Source organism: Rattus rattus, chromosome 5 (assembly GCF_011064425.1).
Source record: "Rattus rattus isolate New Zealand chromosome 5, Rrattus_CSIRO_v1, whole genome shotgun sequence".
Lineage (NCBI taxonomy): Eukaryota > Metazoa > Chordata > Mammalia > Rodentia > Muridae > Rattus > Rattus rattus.
Window position 1 is genome coordinate 87,639,476 of NC_046158.1, and position 20,573 is coordinate 87,660,048.

At 36.2% G+C, this 20,573-nt stretch overlaps 1 protein-coding gene across 1 annotated transcript in view; it reads left to right on the top strand.

Annotated features, from left to right (window-relative positions):
- Kif18a (kinesin family member 18A) overlaps window positions 1-10,360 on the top strand; it is a 56,158-nt gene extending 45,798 nt beyond the window's left edge. Inside the window, exons 14-17 of the mRNA XM_032903860.1 lie at window positions 2,625-3,033; window positions 3,686-3,793; window positions 7,147-7,256; window positions 9,598-10,360. Of these exons, the coding sequence (XP_032759751.1) occupies window positions 2,625-3,033; window positions 3,686-3,793; window positions 7,147-7,256; window positions 9,598-9,680 (710 nt within the window). The 3' untranslated portion in view covers window positions 9,681-10,360. The remainder of the gene's footprint in view (window positions 1-2,624; window positions 3,034-3,685; window positions 3,794-7,146; window positions 7,257-9,597) is intronic.
- The last annotated feature ends 10,213 nt before the right edge of the window (window positions 10,361-20,573 follow it).

The window sequence follows — 20,573 nt, forward strand, 5'->3', positions numbered from 1 at the left end:
CTCAGGCTGAGTTAGATGCATCTGCCACAAGACAGCTCTTCTGGAAATGTACTGTATAGCCCTTTCTTCTAATGGAAAAGTACAGCATATTATTTTTATCAACACAGGTCTAGCATATTCACTGGATTTTAAAGTTACTCTATGGTAACCTTAACCTGACATTTTCCACTTGTTGTACCTTTCTAAAGTATCCACGCTAGCTAACGAATAATCATTTTATAGTGTAGAAATCTTATTCAAAATGAAATGCCATATCTTGTGTATTTTTAGGTTTAATTAAGTGGGTCCTAACGTTATATAATTGCAGTAACTTGAATGTTTAATTTTTGTGGAAATGTTTAAATATTTGTTTTGTTTTTGCTATTTCCTAAAACTTTCTTATGAACTAGTCAACCTAGGTGATCTTAAACTGACTACCACCTCAATATTTTATCTAAATTAAATAAAATTGAGAACTGAGAAGAAAGGCTCTGTATCTCATATATGTTGTATATATTCATAGTATCTCTTTCAAGCCAAGCACAGCAATCAGCATCTGATCATGTTTACTACAGCTCCATGTCTGCCCTTCAACTTAACTTATAAGATTACAGAATTATAGCTAAGTATAAACCATTATGACATTATTATTTCTTTCTCTAACCGATTATCATTATGGTCATATAAAATTTGATGTTGAGTCTATGTTTAGATTATCCCAGAAAACTGGTGGCTATCTTTTGTTCTGTGTCTTATCAGAGATTTGCCTTTTCATATGCTATTTGCTATAAAAAAAAATAGCCAGGTCTCACTGCAGAGATCACGCCTATTAGATAGACAGAAGAAAAGTGGTACCTCTGGCTGTCTTTATCTCTTGAGATTTAACCTGCCATTTTGCTACGTTTTGTGTATTATTATACTTGAATGGCAAATAATACATCCTGTCCTTTCAATAACACATAGTTTTATTTTGTAATTTATGATCAATCTTGATAAACTTTGTATCATGTGAAAGATGTTTGAAATACATTTATTTAGAGATAACTGAAATGATTATTGATAGAGTGTTAGAAAGTAAACTACCACCTTGTTAAATTTATAATTCTTTAATTTGAAGCACTTTTTTATTTCCAGAGCATTGCATTGAACCCTAAATGTTCCTGTTATCTAATCCTGGAAAATCTCTTTTCTATGCAATGATATGATACTATCTCTGTTTTCCAACAAAGTATTAATGTGCACACTACTTAAAGTGAGTTACCCAAGGTCACTCACTGGGTCTTTGGTAAAACCAGAAATAGAATTCAAGTCTCCTGACTTGCAACTCAGTTCTCTATCCTCAATATAGTTTTCTGTCTTCTATACCCCTGTGTCTCTCATGGGAAAAGAAGTTAATCTTCTAGCTATTATTAGCCACCAAATTGGTGGTAGCAGCTCAGTGGAGAAAAGTGACTGTCTTTACACTGCGGCATTAGTATAAAAATATCTGGTAATGGAAAATTTGACAAATGTCATGTTAAAGGGAGTGGAAAATTATTTTAAGATCTAGATCTCATTTGTCTAGTTCTCAGAAAAGTCAAATTCCTTAGTAGAATGGAAATCATTTTTTCTTCCTGTTTTTAAATTGTATTTCCTAGAGGGTAATTGACAACTATCATAATAAGAATAATGCATGTACTGGTAATGACCTCACCATACATGTATTTTACCTTAGAAGTTCTCAAGTGACTTAATAAAATACATATGTTCTATTATCTGTATTTAAATAGTATTAACTAATAAAGCAAATGTAACATCAATTGGGAGCTTTTCCTGATTTTAAAAAGACATGGAAATAATACATAGTTTGTTTTCTAATTAGCAATATTCACTAAGCTAATATCTCATGTCAGATCTCTTGAAGTTCATCCCAATCATGCGGGCAGAATACCAAATGTAAAATGAGTATATTAGCATTCACAAAGTATATTGTTATAAACAGTGTCATTGGACATTAGTATAAGACATTAAAGAAAAATGTATATACTTAAAGGGTGAGCATTTCTAGGTCTCTGAGAACTTTAAGTTTACTAGAACAATTTGTTTTTAATTTTGTATCAAGCACCAAAAATTAGTGTGTTTCTGTTAAAGTTTACTGAAAGCCCTTAAGTAAAAGGATTGTACAATCACAGTGCTTTTAATCATATGTATTTTTAAAACATAGAATCCATGGAGGTTCTGACAAACACAAAGGGAAGTGGAGCTTTCTTGGTTATTGCCTACTAAACAAGAGTGCCACTTAGTCCTAATGAGGTAGTGTTGATTCCCAGTAGGATAAGTATTCATATCTATACCTACAAATATTAAATACTTGTTCTTAGCTCTAAAGCAAACATGAATGCTGGAAATTACTTGTGAATTGATAGAAATGATTGGAAACTTAATCTTATGATTAACTGATATCTAAAGATGGCTACTTTATATTAGTAAATTTACTACTAAGGCTGTTAAAAATTAATCATACTGTATTCCTTTCCTATTTATTTTCTTTAAGATTTCTATCAAATTTATGTTCTTGGTTATTTTATTTTTCTTAACTGTTGTGATTTTTGGAGTGACTATTGATGCAACATTGAACTTTTTAACTTTGTACTTTCATTGCACAGGCTCATCCATGAGTGACCCTAGCATATTTAAGATTACTCCACAAAGAAGAACCAAAAGAAAATTAATACCTTCTCCATTGAAAGTAAAACATACTCAGAAGTCTGCACTGTCTGAAAGGACACAGCTTAATGATTCTTTTAGCAAAGAACTTCAGCCTATTGTTTACACCCCAGAGGACAGCAGAAGAACTGCTCAGGACCTCTCTCCACCCTTAGCAAGAGCGTCCTCACATTCTGCAAATGGAATGAATGATAATTCCCTGAAAGCACTGTGTAGAACAGAGTCTCCTCTCAGCAGAACCGAGTGTAAAGAGGGTTTGTACTCTACATCTGCTATATGTGATAATATCAAAAGCTTGAAAAATAATTTGCCTGAACCACTACCGAGCAGCAAAAGCACTTTACACAGGTACAAAAGCAGAATGCTTTACCACCATTGTTTCCTCTTTTACCAAAGTCTTTCAAACTCATAGCTTCCGTTTTCTTCTTTGTTTATATTGGAGGTTTATTTCATAAATCAAGTGTCCTCTGTTTGATATAAAAGGTGCTTGTTTACTGCATTTTAGTTGAATATGGATACACTAGCCACTTTTTAAAATGACAAATTTTGTATTCTAACTTGATTGACCTTCCTTAAGCTAGAAGAAACCTTAAGAAGTATTTCAATTTTTCTCCATATTCTGATGCTGTGTATCCTAAGCCACCAATGAAAAAGACTACCTTGCTTCCTGATCGATGAGGAATGTCCACAATTCAGCATAGTCAGACATTTAATATATTATTGAATGAATGATGTCATTTAAGCAAGCATTCAACTACAAAATAACATCCAATCTAAATATGGGAAGAGAAATACCTCTACATTTCTTTATTGTAAGAAATGTAGAAATCTATTGAGAGCATCTCTAACTGGTGCTTTTAAAATGTTTTATCTTATGTAGGAATATCTTACTATATATATTTATATCAATGATTTTCTTATTTTTAGAAGTGTAACTCACTTTTATTCGTACAGTGTAAAGCAATTTTCTTCTCTTTGATTCTTCATTTTTAATATTTAGGATGGAGTCTTCCTCATTTCCAACGAAGGATTCTAGGTCTGTATCAACAAGTGTGCCATCCTACATGGCGATGACCACTGCTGCAAAGAGGAAGTGGAAATTCATGAGGTATGACTAAGATGGACTCTTACCGTCTCTATATAAGATCATGTTCATACTTTGATTTTCCATGACTTTTTATCATTGGTAGACTCAGTTCCTATTTAATTATCTCCACTAAGTGCTCAGTGAAACCCTGGATTTTTGTTATTGAAGGGAACCCTGAGTGAAGCCCTCAGTAATTTCCACTTGAAATTTACACAAAGTATACCACTTTTAGGTTATTGAAAATAAATTGAAAAGTCTTATAGCTTCCAAAAGTGTCATTTACTTCCTACTTTTATTCTGGTGACAATTGTTTATTTGTCTTGAGTTTCTTTGCTCCTAGAATTCAGTTCTTTTAATGATACATGCCCAATATAAGGAAGTGTGCTATTTTTCCTTGACACTGTAACTTAGACCAAGCCACCAAGCAGGAACAATTACAATTGTTGTTCAATTGTAGCAGCTAAATAAAATGCAACTAACCACTTGTTGAAGGCTTTGGCAAACAACCATGGTAGCCAAGGACTTGAAAATGTAACATCCAAGAAAACAACATGCTACCAGAACCAACTTTAATTTACCACACTCCCTTTATTTTAGGACTTCCCAGTTCATAGCATAAGGCTAGAGAATGAACAAAAGGCACTCAAGTGATTGGCAGCTATCCCTGAGCTTGGGACCCAAGTCATCCTGTGCAGTCTTTGCCTTTAAGGCTTGCTATCTGCTAAGGTCTGTTGAGAATCAAACTGAAAGTAGCTGCTAAAAGACCACTGCAATAAGCAGAGGTTGACTTTCTGGGGTACAAAGGTTAAGGTCAAAAGATATGGAAGGAGACCTTTTAAACACCCAAGGATTTTATTAGAAAATATTTGAGGGGCTGCAGCCTAGGAGTAGAACAAAGTAGAAATAAACCAGTTTTTGAAAGCCTGAAACAGATCTTAGACCAACTCAATCTTTGGTAAATTCAGATGTTCTATATCCATTCCACATGTGTCTAAACCAAAACTTCTAATCTCTAGAATATGCTATCTGGCACTTATGCAAATATTCATACATAATATTACGTCAAAATAATGGAATGTCAAGATACACAACCAAATGACTTAAAGGAAACCAACCAATCAGGAACAATGAACCACAGATGATATGGGTAATGATTAGCAAGTGTGACCTATTGATTGTAACCATGATTCATTTCAGAGAGTAGATAACATAGAAGAATGACCAAAAATCTGTATTCTGTCAAAATTAATCAAAAAGATATCCTAGAACCACAAAAATAGAATTTACTGAAATTTAAAACTCAGGTCAACTAGTTTAATGGATTAGTCACAGCAAAAGAGAGTATGTGAACTGGAGAGTAGAAACTGCGGAGAAAAATGCCTAAACAAATAAAGAAAGGAACAGAAGGAAAACAAACATGTGGGAGAGACCTATAGAACCCTACCTTTCTGGAAATACATATTTTCAGTCTCCAAAAGAAGAGAAAGAATAGGGGGGAAATCATAAGATTATGGCTAGTTTCCTAAACTGACAAAGGCCATTAAGTCACCATTTGAAGAACTACTACATGTCACAAATGAGATTAATATAAAAGTAGCCTAAGTTTTTTAGCATATCATAAGTACAATCACAAAACATACTAACTAAATATGAAATGGTCTTTCTTTTACTATCCCTTTTTCTTTCCAGTCGAGAGAAAAGTATAACAGGTAATGTTAACTCTTAGACATTTCTTGTTTTCTTCCATGGACTTGTTACATTTGGGCTACAGGACACCAATTTACAACTAGCATAGTTATTCACACTTCATAAAGTGTTTTCTCGTGCATTTAGAAGCCTATCTTGCCCTTCCAAAACACAGAGCAAAGGAAACTGGAAGCGTATAGATAGATGAATTGATTTTTCCTGACTGTCTGTGACTTACGCAAGTAATGCGGTCATCCCCTCACTCCATGCCTTTGCTTTCAGTGTTTCAGTGACCAGGATTCAACCAAGATTGGAAAACAATGGAAAATCCCAGAAATTGACAATTTACATTTTCTTCGCATGCCATTCTGACTAGTGTGAGATCTTGTGCTCTCTTAGATCCCACTAAGACATTCCTTTATCCAGTATGCCCATGACATATGTGCTGCCTACTGTGAGCTACTTAGTAGACATGCTTAGAAGACCACATGTCATACAGTAAGCAGAGCTTGGTGTTCAGACAACACTTATTTTGCATAATAATTTCCCATGTATAAAAGACAACTGATTCTGGCAGTTGGATTTTCCATATAAAAGTTATAACCTACTTCCTTTAGGCAAAAGTGGAAGTTTATCTGAGGTACTTGTTTAGGGGAAAACAAAGCATATTTTATGTTTAATCCCATCTGTGATTTCAGGGCCGCACTCCGTGTCAGTGCTGGAGTAGTAGTCTGTCCAGTCGGGACTCCTGTCCTTTGCTCAGGTGTCAGTCAGAATTGGGCAATTAGTCTGACTCACTGTGTTCCATAGCGAACCATCAGCATCGGTTAACCCACTTCAGAACGACCTTAGTGTCTCAATTTTGTCATTCTTCTCGCTGATTACTACTGTTTTCTGGGTCTCTACATGTTCCCATGTTTTTATTCAGATGTTGCAAATGTTTATACTGAGAATGTTCTTAAAATGTAAACATAGTCATTATTGAATACATGTTTTCTCAGAAATGTCTAGTTACGTAAATAGTGTATTTGTGGATATAAATATGTTAATGACTAGCACGTGAGAATCCAGTACTGTGAAATAATATTGAAGAATATAATATAGAAAGTAACTTGACTGTTCACAGACTATTAGTTACTATTCTATTACATTCCCCCTGGTATTAATAATTATATCCTGCCATTAACCAAGGTTAAAAAAGATTAATGATAGATGTGTACATAATTACTTCTCTATAATCTTCCTTTCCCCCAATTAAAGATAGATGAGCTTGAGAATAATAAGCTCCGGTATTTTCCACTTAGGAGATTTCATGTACATATTTAGGGTATATATGTTCTAATATAGTCTTAAAATATTAACATATCTCATGTATACTTTATCTACTATTCACAAATTGTTTCACTTTTTTAAAAAAAGAAGAAAATTTGAGCCTAAAAGCCCTTGATATTCCAAAATCTACCGAACTGAATTTTATCTGATGAAATTGGGAATGAAATTTAATCTTAAGAATTTTTTCTTTTTTTCAACCTTTGGCACCAGTGCATTTCACTCCATGTGACATATCTCCACAGTGTGGATAACAAGAGTGCTTATGCTCATTATGACACATCACCTGGGAAATAGTCTACACAACTGCTACCGATAGTTTTGAATGCCTTAACTAATTGTAAACTTTTTCTCTCAAGTTCTACATCAGATGCTTCATTAAAATCTGATGAAAGTTGTGGACTTGCCAAACGCATTCGACAGGATAATTCAAGTGTTAAGCTCATGCGAGAAAACAGACTGAGAGTGGGTATGTCTAAGCTGTTAATCTGATATTTAATTACATAATTTTCTGCCATAGTAACTTGGTTTTATGTTTTCATAAACATTTCCCTTTATGTTTTGTGGTAGGATAGGTATGACTTTTTTACATAATAGAAAAGGAAACTTAAGCTACATTGTGAAGCAGGTATTCAGGAGTTCACAAATGCTAAAGTGGAGCCAGTCAGAACTAGACTCCCAACTTGTTACTCTGCATTCCTTCTTTGTTGAATAGATTACCTCATATTGAAAGATCTAATAACTGAAATATAGGTTGAATGTATTATAATGTCAATCAGTTATATCCAAATATGTTGTATATGTGTATATTTCTCTGCCCTTATGTTTTTGAAATTTGGCCTCTGAGTCATTTATGTAATTACTATATAATCTTTACCTTGTTACGTGCTCTAAGCATATTATGACTCCCAGTGATAAGCTGAAAAAGATAATAATAAAGGATCAGATATACCCTCAACCACATGTGGGGAAGACATGTATCCTTGGCAGCAAACGGCTTTCTGTTTCACTATGAAGGTATTGTATCAACCAGTTCTAGACCACAAGGCCCAGCCAGACCTGTCTCTCCAGCACTATGACTTCCTTCAAAAACTACTGATTTATTAAACATTCGTCTTATGCTAGGACCTAAAAGAAATATGCAGATTAATGAGAAGGGTTCTTCTCTGCAGAAACTGAGAGCTCTTTGAATTTAAAGGAGTCTCATGATATAACATGTATGCCTCTGATTAAAATGAAACCTTTTTCTTTATTTGTTTTCAATAATTTTGCTAATTCCAATGATAATGAATGATGCTTGTTTACCTCTTTAAAGAATATGTCTATTGTGTAGGTTTTAAATTTGTTAAAGGTAATGGAGTGCTTGAGGTATCAACTTTAATAGACGATAATTAAAAACGGAATTATCACTGTGGGAGAGTAAATATGTGGTTTTATAGTTGTAGTAGTGTTTCTTTTATGAACTTGGGTGCCATTGTATTTGGTGCACAGATGTTTGCACTTGCAATATTCTCTTGGCCTTTTCTTTCATGAGTATAGAGTGTCTTCCATATCTCTTCTGATTAGTTATAATTTTGTCTCTTTTGTCAGATATTAAAATTGCTCACCTGCATGCTACTTGGGTCTATTGGAATACCTTTTTTAATCCTTTAAGTGCTATCTATGATGATAAGGTATATTGTTTAGATGCACTTGTGTCTTTTTATTAGGAAATTGAGGCTGTTGATATTGAGAGTTACCAGTGAGCTGTGCTTAAGGATTTCTCTTACTTTGTTATAACGGTGTGGTTCTTTTCTTACTTTGATTTACTGCTCTGGGATGGTTTACTCCTAGTGTCTTCCTGGGTGAGGTTAGTCTCTTTAGATTGAAGTTTTCCTCGAGTGCCTTCCTTGGAGCACAAATGTTTAAATTTGGTTTTATTATGAAATGTTTTTCTTCATCTTATTGTGGTTAATAGTTTCGCTGGGTATGGTAGTCTTAACTGGCATCTGCAGTCTCTCACTTTGTTGAGCATATGTCTAGGACCTTCTGGCTTTCAAAGTTTCTGTGGAGAACGCGAGTGTCTTTCTAGTAGACTTGCCTTTTTATGCCTTTACTCCTTTCTGCACATTCTGTACATTTAGCATTTGATTATTGTGTATCCTGAGGAAATTTTTTCTAATCCTCTGTCTGGTTGTTTGTATGCTTGAACCTTTTTAGCTATCTCCTCTTTTAGATTTGGGAAATTTTTCTATGATTTTTTTAAAAATAATATACATTATATAAATATATAAATATAAAATATATAAATATTTTTTCTATGCCTCTTTGGTCTGGTATTCTTCTTCTATTCCTATTACTCATAGTTTTGTTTTTTGCAGTGTACCACAGTTTCCTAGGTGTTTTGTGCTTGGATTATTTTAGATTTAACAGTTACTTTCTTGGCTGGCTGTTCTATTCTTTGGTTACTGTTGACTACCATGTATCCCTATGATAGTGTGGTGCCTGTGGGGTCATTGGTAGAAAGGACTTCGAGTCCCAGCCCTGTGTGGCAATTAGGAATCCCCTCTAGAGGTTATTTCTGTGTTTCTAACCTAATTCACAAAGGAATGGATGAGAAGGAAAGACTGAGAGGGACAGAGGAGGAAAGACTAAAGGAAGCCCTGGTCTGAAACAAGACTTGGAAACCTCAGGGAATCTGTTGTAGTTTAAATTATTCCAATTAACCATGAATTTCAAGAATAAACTTGTGTCAATGAATTGTTTTAAGTGGGATGAACAAGTTTTGAATAGCAGTTCTTTATTTTAATTTGTCTTTATTTCTTCTCTAGGCTATAAAAAAACCACCAACAAAACAAATTCAAACATGCTTAGAAAATTTAGAAGAAACACTTCAAAAGAAAATGTACAATAAGAAGAATCAATGTCCTTTGTATGGTATTTGTTTCTTCAGAAATGTATTTCAAGTCTGTGAAAGGAGACCATCTAAAACTGTTGGCTCAAATATTTTCAGCAGCAAAATGAGACTTTTGTATTTAAAATAAATATAAAATTACAACAGGGTATGTTTCCCATTTCTCAAGTATTTGGTATTCTTGAAAATCTCTCTAAGTCACCATCATGCCAATTTACTTGTACTTTACCAGAACTTGATTAGAACATTGTAGAAAAAATAGAAAATTAAACTGCCCTTATTATTTTCAAAAATAAGGAGACTTTAGAAGTCATAGTTATAGCCAAGATGTTTTGGTCTTCTGCTGTGTGTCAGTATGTTGGTATATTCATACACGTGATTTTAATTTCTAAAATTTTGGTGTAAAAATGTAGATATATGTCCATAACATTGTAAATATTTTTTAAATACTCACCATAAATAATATGGTAATATTTTATTACTTGGTATATTAAAGATATAGATTTTAAATAGTTTGTTTTTCCTGTTTTATTGCAATCCCTTCTATGCTCTAAATGTTATTTTATATAAGCATGAGTTTTGTAAATTTGTTTTTCCTATGGGAACAAGATAATTTGTACCTAGACCAAATTTGTAAACAATCCATAGGTTTCTTAATAAATAGAAATGGTGAGAAAGCATTTTAATCATTTCTGTTACTGTATGGATTACAAGGAGCTACAACTTACTAACCTAACCTTGTTTACTTGTCCACTTGGCCTACTTGTGTTGCCTGAAGTACAAATTTTTACCTAATACACTTAAGTTTGTGCCTTCTAAGAATTTTTATAGTCATACAACAAACCTAACAGTCATACAACAACTTATGAGATGTAAGGCTTTAATTAGCCAATTTTTTTTTAAATCTAATTAAGAAAGCATGAAACAGAATAATCTTTACAATTCCTAGTGGTATATACAAATCAGTCATAGAGAAAGAAGGCCCAATAATTTTTCACCATTCTTTGTGATTAGTTTTCTACTATGTTGGCTGTTTTAAGAATCACCTTCAGGCAAAGGACACTGTGGTTAGGACAAAACGGCAACCAACAGATTGGGAAAAGATCTTTACCAATCCTACAACAGATAGAGGCCTTATATCCAAAATATACAAAGAACTCAAGAAGTTAGACCGCAGGGAGACAAATAACCCTATTAAAAAATGGGGTTCAGAGCTAAACAAAGAATTCACAGCTGAGGAATGCCGAATGGCGGAGAAACACCTAAAACACCCTGAGATTTCACCTCACACCAGTGAGAATGGCTAAGATCAAAAACTCAGGTGACAGCAAATGCTGGCGAAGATGTGGAGAAAGAGGAACACTCCTCCATTGTTGGTGGGATTGCAGACTGGTACAACCATTCTGGAAATCAGTCTGGAGGTTCCTCAGAAAATTGGACATTGAACTGCCTGAGGATCCAGCTATACCTCTCTTGGGCATATAACCACAAGATGCCCCAACATATAAAAAAGACATGTGCTCCACTATGTTCATAGCAGCCTTATTTATAATAGCCAGAAGCTGGAAAGAACCCAGATGCCCTTCAACAGAGGAATGGATACAGAAAATGTGGTACATCTATACAATGGAATATTACTCAGCTATCAAAAACAATGACTTTATGAAATTTGTAGGCAAATAGTTGGAACTGAAAATATCATCCTGAGTGAGGTAACCCAATCACAGAAAAATACACATGGTATGCACTCATTGATAAGTGGCTATTAGCCCAAATGCTTGAATTACCCTAGATGCCTAGAACAAATGAAACTCAAGACGGATGATCAAAATGTGAATGCTTCACTCCTTCTTTAAAAGGGGAACAAGAATACCCTTGGCAGGGAATAGAGAGGCAAAGATTAAAACAGACACAGAAGGGACACCCATTCAGAGCCTGCCCCACATGTGTTCCATGCATATACAGGCATCCAATTAGACAAGATGGATGAAGCAAAGAAGTGCAGGCCAACAGGAGCCGGATGTAGATCTCTCATGAGAGAGACAGCCAGAACACAGCAAATACAGAGGCAAATGCCAGCAGCAAACCACTGAACTGAGAATAGGACCCCTGTTGAAGGAATCAGAGAAAGAACTGGAAGAGCTTGAAGGGGCTCGAGACCCCTATGAACAACAATGCCAAGCAACCAGAGCTTCCAGGGACTAAGCCACTACCTAAAGATTATACATGGACTGACCCTGGACTCTGACCTCATAGGTAGCAATGAATAGCCTAGTAAGAGCACCAGTGGAAGGGGAAGCCCTTGGTCCTGCTAAGACTGAATCCCCAGTGAACTAGATTGTGGGGGGGGGGGGGCAATGGGGGGAGGAGGGGGAGGGGAACACCCAAAAAGAAGGGGAGGGGAGGGATTAGGGGGATGTTTGCCCGGAAACCGGGAAAGGGAATAACACTCGAAATGTAAATAAGAAATACTCAAGTTAATAAAAAAAAAAAGAAAGAAAGAATCACCTTCAGCTTTATTCTTTTCAATTTATTTTAGGTAATTATATCTTTCAAAAGAAATCTTTTTACCACATGTACAACCAGAAGATTACTAAGTAGGGACGCAAGATGTCTCAGTGAAGTAGGGTAGTAGCGACGTAAGCCGACCCCTGGCACCTCAGTAGTAGGAGAGAATCATGGCAACTTGTAGTCCATCCTCCACATCCAGATCACAGCATGCATACATCTCCATATACAAAACAGTGGAAGTCACTGCATGCCTCTTGTCTACCTCATGCCGTAAACTGTGTGGGAGTTTCTTAAAATGTAATTTTTATCAGAGATTTTTTCTTGGCAAAAATGATTTTGCAGCAAAACTATGTTGAGGAAATGATTATGAGAATGTGGAACTGTTTGAATATGTAAAAATATTTGCATTGTACTAGAACAAAAATGCTGTGAGTTTGTATTCCCAGAGGTTACTTTTATGTTCAGTTACAGACCATATCATTTATTCTTTGCTGTTAGTTATTTGTTGCTCTGACAAGATCAATTTGAAGGAAAGGTTCCATTTGACTTACACTTCGTAAAAGGGAACTGTCCTTCGTGGCCAGAAAAGCCTGGGGATGAATACCTGACAGCTGTCCACACTGCATCTGCTGGTGCCTGGATAGCTGTTTCCTGTTGACTCAGTTTGGGACCTCAATGCCAAGTTTCAGTGTTGGTCTTCCTTGCATACTGAATCTCCTGAAAATGCCCTTATAAACATAACCTGAGGTGTTTTCATGGCGATTCTAAATCTATGCAAGTTGATAATGAAGATTAGTTAACCTTCATAATTTATACTCTTGTATACAAGAATTCTATGATAATAAGTAGTAACTTATTATCTATCAAAATCTCCCCATTTGTAGTATCCAGGCATTTTCTTTCTCCTTTCATTTTTTTTTTTATTTAATCATTGAATAATTTGACTAGGAATGTGAAAATCTGCCTCCTTTTCTGGTTTTTCGAGGCAGGGTTTCTCTGTGTAACAGTCCTGGCTGTTCTAGAACTTAGCTCTGTAGACCATGTTGGCATGGAACTTACAGAGATCCACCTGCCTCTGCCTCCCAACTGCTGGCATTAAAAGCATCAGGCATGCACTGCCAAACAAATTAGCCATTTTTAACACAAGTATTTCCAAGCACTAAAGAACTAGTAATACTTGATATATATGCTACTGGCCACTTTACAGATACTGGTGTCTCCTATTGCCACTTGCTGGCCATGGCCAGCGCCAATGTGTTCTCTAACACATTGCATCTTTGAGCTGTTTACATGCAGTTGCAAAGACAGCCAAAAACTTCATGTTCTGAGCACCACAGGGGAAGGATTTGGAGAAAAGGGTTTCTCCTTTCACAGAATTTTTCCAAGACTCTTGTGCCAGGGTGGTGACTTCAGAAGCCACCCTGTCACTGGTGGCAAGTCCATCTATGAGGAGAAATTTGAGAGAGCATACACCAGGCCCATGGCGAATGCTTCTCAGTTTTTCACCTGTGTTAGCAAGACTGAGTGGTTAGGTGGCAAACGTCTCTGGCAAAGTGAAAGGTGTGAGTATTGTGGAAACCATAGAGCATTTTTGAGTTTAGGTAATGTTTGCGTATTACCCAACAAGCCATTTCTTCTGTAGCTCAGAAGCCTAGTTCTCTGTTCAGAACACCTGGTAACTTCTGTCCGTGCTAATGTTCCTTGGGTTTCATGTCCTTCCCCTCTTGAGTCTAGACAATTGCAGAGGTAAGTTTGACTATAAATAAAGACTAGATAAGAAAAAATGAAAGTATCATTAAGAAAGCATAGTTATGATTAGGGATTTGATAAAAATATTTTTTGTTTAACAAATTGAAACAATTTTCACACATTAATAATATTGGTCATTTTTATTAAGACCATAAAACAGGTTTCTGTAAAATAGCATTTTAGATTCTGCTTTTTTCTTTTTTTTTCAATCTTTAACTGGAAGTTGTATGGCAAAAGATGGAATGGTGTCATAGTCTACTGCATTAGCAACAACACTGCAAGCTATATTTGTAGCAGTTCTGGAAGCTAAGAAGTTCAAAATCAAGCTGCTGGCATCCAACAAGGGCCTTGAATCATCACAGAATCACTGTTCTTCAAAGTTTAGATTAAATACTAAATCCATCCTTCATATGACTTCTTTAAGGGGTGGCAGTTACCAGGCAGATGATCCTGTGGGGTTTTTAACTAGCCACTGAACTGTTACAAGCACCAAGGTTATATCTATAGTGACTAGTATGTCAAGCAAAGAGCTCTGAGAGACTATGTCCTGAACTATTTCTCTTAAATATATAGCAATGTATGCATGTGGATCCTTAAGCAAAGTAAAGCTGGAGTAGCTGAAAGTAAGTGGGATTTTTATCATTGTGTGTGGAAGGTGGGCTCACTCATAGTACATACATGTAAAAGTCAGTATCGAATTTCAGGTACCGGTCCTCCCATGGCACCATGCTTGAGATGTCTCTCGATTGCTACTCTGTGTTAGGCTAATGGACCTGCAAAATTTCAAAGTTCTCCTGTCCCCATCCTACTTGCTGTAGGAATGCTGGGATTACACCTGCCAGCTATCAGGTTTGACTTTAGTCATTGTAATTGCATGGCAGACAATGAACACTTCCTGACCCCCAAAGTCAAGTTTTAACTTGTTTGACTTGTTTATACTTTCAAACAGATGCAAGTTATAAAATCATACAAAAACCAGTGCCATGAATGGGAAACAATTCTATAATCAGGATTTTGAGCAAAAATACTGTCCTTGCCTTACTCCTCTTCCTTTGTGTATATGTCTATACATATATACATGTATATCTATACATATTTGTGCATATATATCTCAGTTTTATTTAAGAGTAAGTATAATCTGAGGTGAAACATGGTCTTACATTTTAGACCAGATTAGCCTCAAACGTTCAGGGATCCTGTGTGCTGGCCTTTCAAGAACATGCACTTTTCAAATACAAAATGGAACCCCTCCCTAATTCCACTGCCCTTGACACACACTGCTTCCCAGTCTCTCCTTCATATGACTATTTCACAATCCTTTCCTGTTTTTTAAAAAGACACTAGTCCCCATTCTTCCCCATTAAGAATAACAATTCTTAATACTGGTTTTTCACTCGCATCCAGCCACGGTGTGTTTTGTTTAGTGATAAGGGGCAGAGTGGGCTGGAAATCAACCCTGCAGGCTTGGACTTGCCAGTCTCAGTCTCCACAGCGGCACCGGCTTCTAACCCTTGAATGATGGCTACAATTCTTTCATTCCAAGTGTGCTCCTCTTCTGAATTCCTGCCGAAAGCATTAACCCCAAACCAAAGCTGAAAGGTCACAGCCACTCACTATACATTCTATCTGAGCTTTCTTATTTTGCTTCTAATTCAGTTTGAGAGCAGGTGATGTTTTGAGTCCAGATAGCTCTGTAACTACCAGTGGAAAAGAATCTTGTCACTTCAGGGGCATCTCTGGCAAACAGTGACCACCCACTTTACTGTCTGGTTCTAAAAACCATGCCTGGAAATGACTTCAACTTAAACTTTTTCAGTTCAATTATGGAAAGTGTTTCAAATTTATTTTAATTTGTCTTCCTTTTTTAATGGTTTTTTGAGACACTGCAGCCCAGGTTGTGCTGTCAAGATGTAACATGCTCTTTTCCTGAGTTTCTAAATTTCATCACTCCCCACTCATAAAATACCCAAAACTTTTACTAAGTTCTATGTAACTGTCGCCTGAATACCTAGCCTGAAACGTCTGACTGTTCAAGCAGGCCTCTGCATGACAGCTAACTGGTGCTACCATGTTTCTTTCTACCTTCGCCCTACCAAACGCTCTACGTTAATCACTCTCATCATCTTATAAAATCCCACTAGTTTTTCCTTACAACCACTCCTCCTCTTCTACTTTTTATAACATACTAGAAACCAAAAACTAGGAAGTCAAGAATTAGTATCAGTTAGACTTGCCTTTACCTGGTCCTCCCTAGCACACAAGCAGAGAACCCACATCAATATAGAGAATATCAAAAAAGAGAAGTGAGGTGGAGAAAGAGAGAGCAGCAAAAGAAAGAAAAACAATGTGCATGCATGGAGGCAAAGGCTAGGACATCCATCAGTAATTATAGTAGCATAGATCTATGTATCTTGGCCATCTTTCATATAGACTTTTTCAAACCCATTTTTTAATTCCCATCTAATGCTTCTGCCAAGGATGACTTTGGCTGTGCTCTGATAAAGCCACCCAGAGTCTTTTCCACCACATATAAATCATTCAAAAAAATTGGTTGTTTTTCGACTCTTGAAGAAATGTACTATTTCTAACTTATTTCCAGGAAAGATTCAAAAGACAAGCCTTGACCCAAAAAAAAAAAAAATGAATAAGATAAATTCTATACAGGTGATGTTTATCACTACTTCGTAATCAACGTTGTGTTAAAATCCTAAAACCATAGTTTCTTTCCTGGAAGGTAACTTCTAATTTTAATTTGGCACAACTCCCTAGATCAACTGTCCCCTTCCTCCCAAAGACATCATGGCTAACAACTTATGATATTAAACATCCTTAATGGGTAAGTTTATCTTTTTACCCACTATTGGAAGCTAATTTGTAACTAAGAGTGGTGGGAAATGATGGCTGTCAGAGTTAGTTGGAACTCGTTTCAGAACTCCCATCTGTCAGTAGTTCAGCACCATTGCTCAGAGACCTAAGATGATGCAGTTGATTGCAGAGGAATGACATTTCCAGGTGAAATCCATTACAAAAGTAAACTAATTCCCAGTCATGACCTTACGGACCATGGATAGTCCCTCGGCGACCACAGGCCTGCTATAAATGGAAGATGAATGCAGTCATTCACTTGGCATGTGCCCGATAGAAACATTTTCCAGTTTCCCCCTAACTCATTTAATGTTCATTTTAAAATGCACACCCAAAAGGACTTGATATTTAATTCTTTTATAAACTGTAAACACTTCACACTGTGGTATTTGGATATCTTACAGACTTTGTCTGTAAACAGAAGTTGCTTCAAGGCATATTTCAGATACTTGCTGGTACAAAACTTCAGAAGCTTAACAAGTTCTCCAAACGAGTGCCAATACTTTCCACCATTGGGATAGAAAAGGCACATTTAGTGCAACAAGTGTTACAGATGTTTGCACTTTAATTGCTTTAATCGTGGCTATCTCCAGAACATTGTTTTCATGATAAATCCTAAATTATATGCAGTACCTTGAAAGATGTATTCTGAAAACTCATATTGAAATAAAAATTAAATATTTTTGCATCCTATCATATTACTGAACTCCAGATGGAATGAATGCAACATCAGGTTGCATAATAGCATGACTAAGTAATGTGAGTGGCTTGGGTTTGGGTTAATGTTGTACTGGGAGTGTCATTATAAAGACTTAAGTTGGGGAAGAAAGGAGACCTGCTCTTGAATAATCAATTTTCCAGCCTATTATATTGGCAAAGCCAGTTGTACCATTTGTTACCTACCTGCAACAAAATAAACCTTTTGTGTTCAAAAAACAGACTTTATGGAAGAGCCAGTCAACCTATTTTATTCATCCTGTATTCATAACTAGTTCATATCAAAGTAAATTAAAATCATTGACACAAACATGAAACTAGGATTTTAAATGTCAATAAAATGTTGAGTAGGAAAATTTCATTATAAATATTTATCAAGGGCCAGGCAGATGGCTCAGTGGATAAAGACAGTTGATGCCAAGACCAATGACTTGAGTTTAATCTCTCAGATCTACATGGAGGAAGGCCATAAGTGACTCCCAGAAGTTGTTCTCTGACCTCTACAAATGTGTCATGGCATGCACACGGGCATATATGTACACACACACACACACACACACACACACACACACACACGCGCGCGCGCGCTAAATAAATAAACATACAAATAAATGACAGGCAATCATAGACTTTGAACATTTTGTATTTATTATAATTTTAACTCATATCCACGGAGTTTTAAATAGCACAGTGTTATTTTATTAACAGAAATCAGAGCCAACCGTGTAATGACTTTATCTTTCTGTAAATGTTAGACAAGCCACACAAACTAAAACTGAAAAGAGTACTCAATATTTTCATATTCTGTTACATTTTAGTTTTGCAATGTAGAAGCCAATGATCCTGGAAGCTTTGTAAAACCAAGTTCACAATTCTCTTCACTCTTGAGCCCTAGAGTGCCTGATGCTCTGTCTACAAGTATTCAAGAAATCCAATGGGAGACCCTGATGTAATTCATGTTCACATTCCACAGAGGGATTCAGACTATAGGAGAAAACAATTCAAACACTGTACAAGTAACAGTTGTTATGTTTTTTTGTTTTAACTAACAAGAAAAATGTGACTGGTTTCTTACATCTTACAGAATACATTTTCAGAATGTACTCTGACTCCTCCAGAATGGCCTGGGTCACATGTTCTCCCTCTCAGGTATACAGTGAGTCATGAAACTTGAGAGGTACGTGCCATTTCCCCTCTGTGTGGGTTGAAGGATACGTGGCTATGCCATTCTTGGCAAAGCTCTGATTTTAGCACTAAATATCAGATTGTTTTTTTCTAAAAGTTTTTGAAAAAAATCACATCTTAACATAGCAGACTTTCCTATAATGTCAAAATTATGAAAATAATCATCTAAATCTCTAACTGTAAATATTTACAGGGAATTTTTAGCAAAAGGTGAAGAATTTCTTGATTTGTCTGAATTAAAATTTACCTAATACATCTACTAAACATCTTCTATTGAGCACCTGTGAATATACTTTGCCAAAATATTCTGAAGTCTTTGTTTTCCTAGAGTTCACTTTTCCTAGACTTTAAGTCAACAAACTGCTCTACCTTTGTGAGTGGTTTCTGGATGAATTAGTAGGTTTTTTTTTTCTTTTAATTTAATTTTTTATAAGTAACTGTCTTATGTAATTAGACTTAAGGACTTGAAGTGCTCTGGGAGCTTGACTTTTGGGGTTAATAGTTTTAAGTAAGTACTGTTTAATTTAAAGCTTGTCCCTATGAAAGAAACTCCCTGATTTCCTTCTCTAAAGAAAACTGTTTCTAACTTCTCAACTCACTCTACTCCTCGATACTTCAATACAAAGCAGTATAAATTATCCCCATGTAAACTGATCCTCGAGTAATCTGGAAACCAACTGGATATATGTTCTAGAGTTCGATTATGACATTAACTACCTAGAAATAATGCAGACTCCATGGTTAAGGGTTCAGACTGCATCCTACTTCAAGCACCAATCATCTCCAAGTCTTCCTAACTGGGCTACAATTCTAGGATTCCCATAAACCACCTCCTCGTGTTTAATCATCGGCTGGCATTGCTCAAGGAGCTCAGAGAGGCACTTTGCTTTGTGTTTACCCATTTCTTATGAATACCTTAGCAGCAGCCAAACAGAAGGTGTCTATAGGACAAGGAATAGGGAAGTTGCCAGGCCGGTTGAGCAGATTCTACTTCCCAGCAACTCCACGTGACCAGGAACCTGGAAGCTCTCCAGGTCTCGTTTCTTTGAATTTCTATAGAAGCCTTCTCAATATGTAGGCATAATTGATGGAATCATTGGTCACTGGGGATAAAGTCATCCTTAAAGCCCGCAAGGCACCTTTCTAGTCATGGGATTGGTCCCCCTGGCAACCAGACCCCATCCTGTGGTTATGGGGACTTTCCAACATTCCCTCATTAAACTAAACTCAGGTGTGATTGAAAGGAACTCGTTATGAACAACAAAAGATATTCCATTTGCCTTTGTTGCTCTTAGCACATAGGAAATTCCAAGAGTTTTAAGAGCTCTGGGCCAAAAACAGAGATAAATATCAAATGGGTGTACTTCTCATTATAATTTACAATACCACTTACTGCGGTTGTTGACGATTGGCCTTGGAACCTCAGGACACAGCATGAGAATTTCTCCCTATCTCTTCTCAGGTCCTCTGCAGGCCAGGGGTTCTTCAATACCTCTCTAACCTCTTTATAACATTTTGAATAAATCAGAAATCTCTGAGAGTATGCCCATACCACTAAGGGAATTCTATAATCTTTAGGAAGTCCTTATGTTTAGGCCAATTTGGGACCATAGCCCACTGCTTCTATGTCTATTGAAGCTGCATATCTCTTTGTCAATTTGCCACTTGTATTTAAAATAAAATCTGCCATGCAGGATCATTAACCTTTATGACAAGGACTTGATAATGTCACTGGGAACTAGGCAGCTCCTGATTGTTTGCATATGCTGTTAGTCAGGAATGTCCCCAGCTGCACAGAACAGCAGACCTGGCCAAACAGCTCAAGGACTGAGGAGCTACTTCTCCTGTAACCAGGAGCCTAGAAAG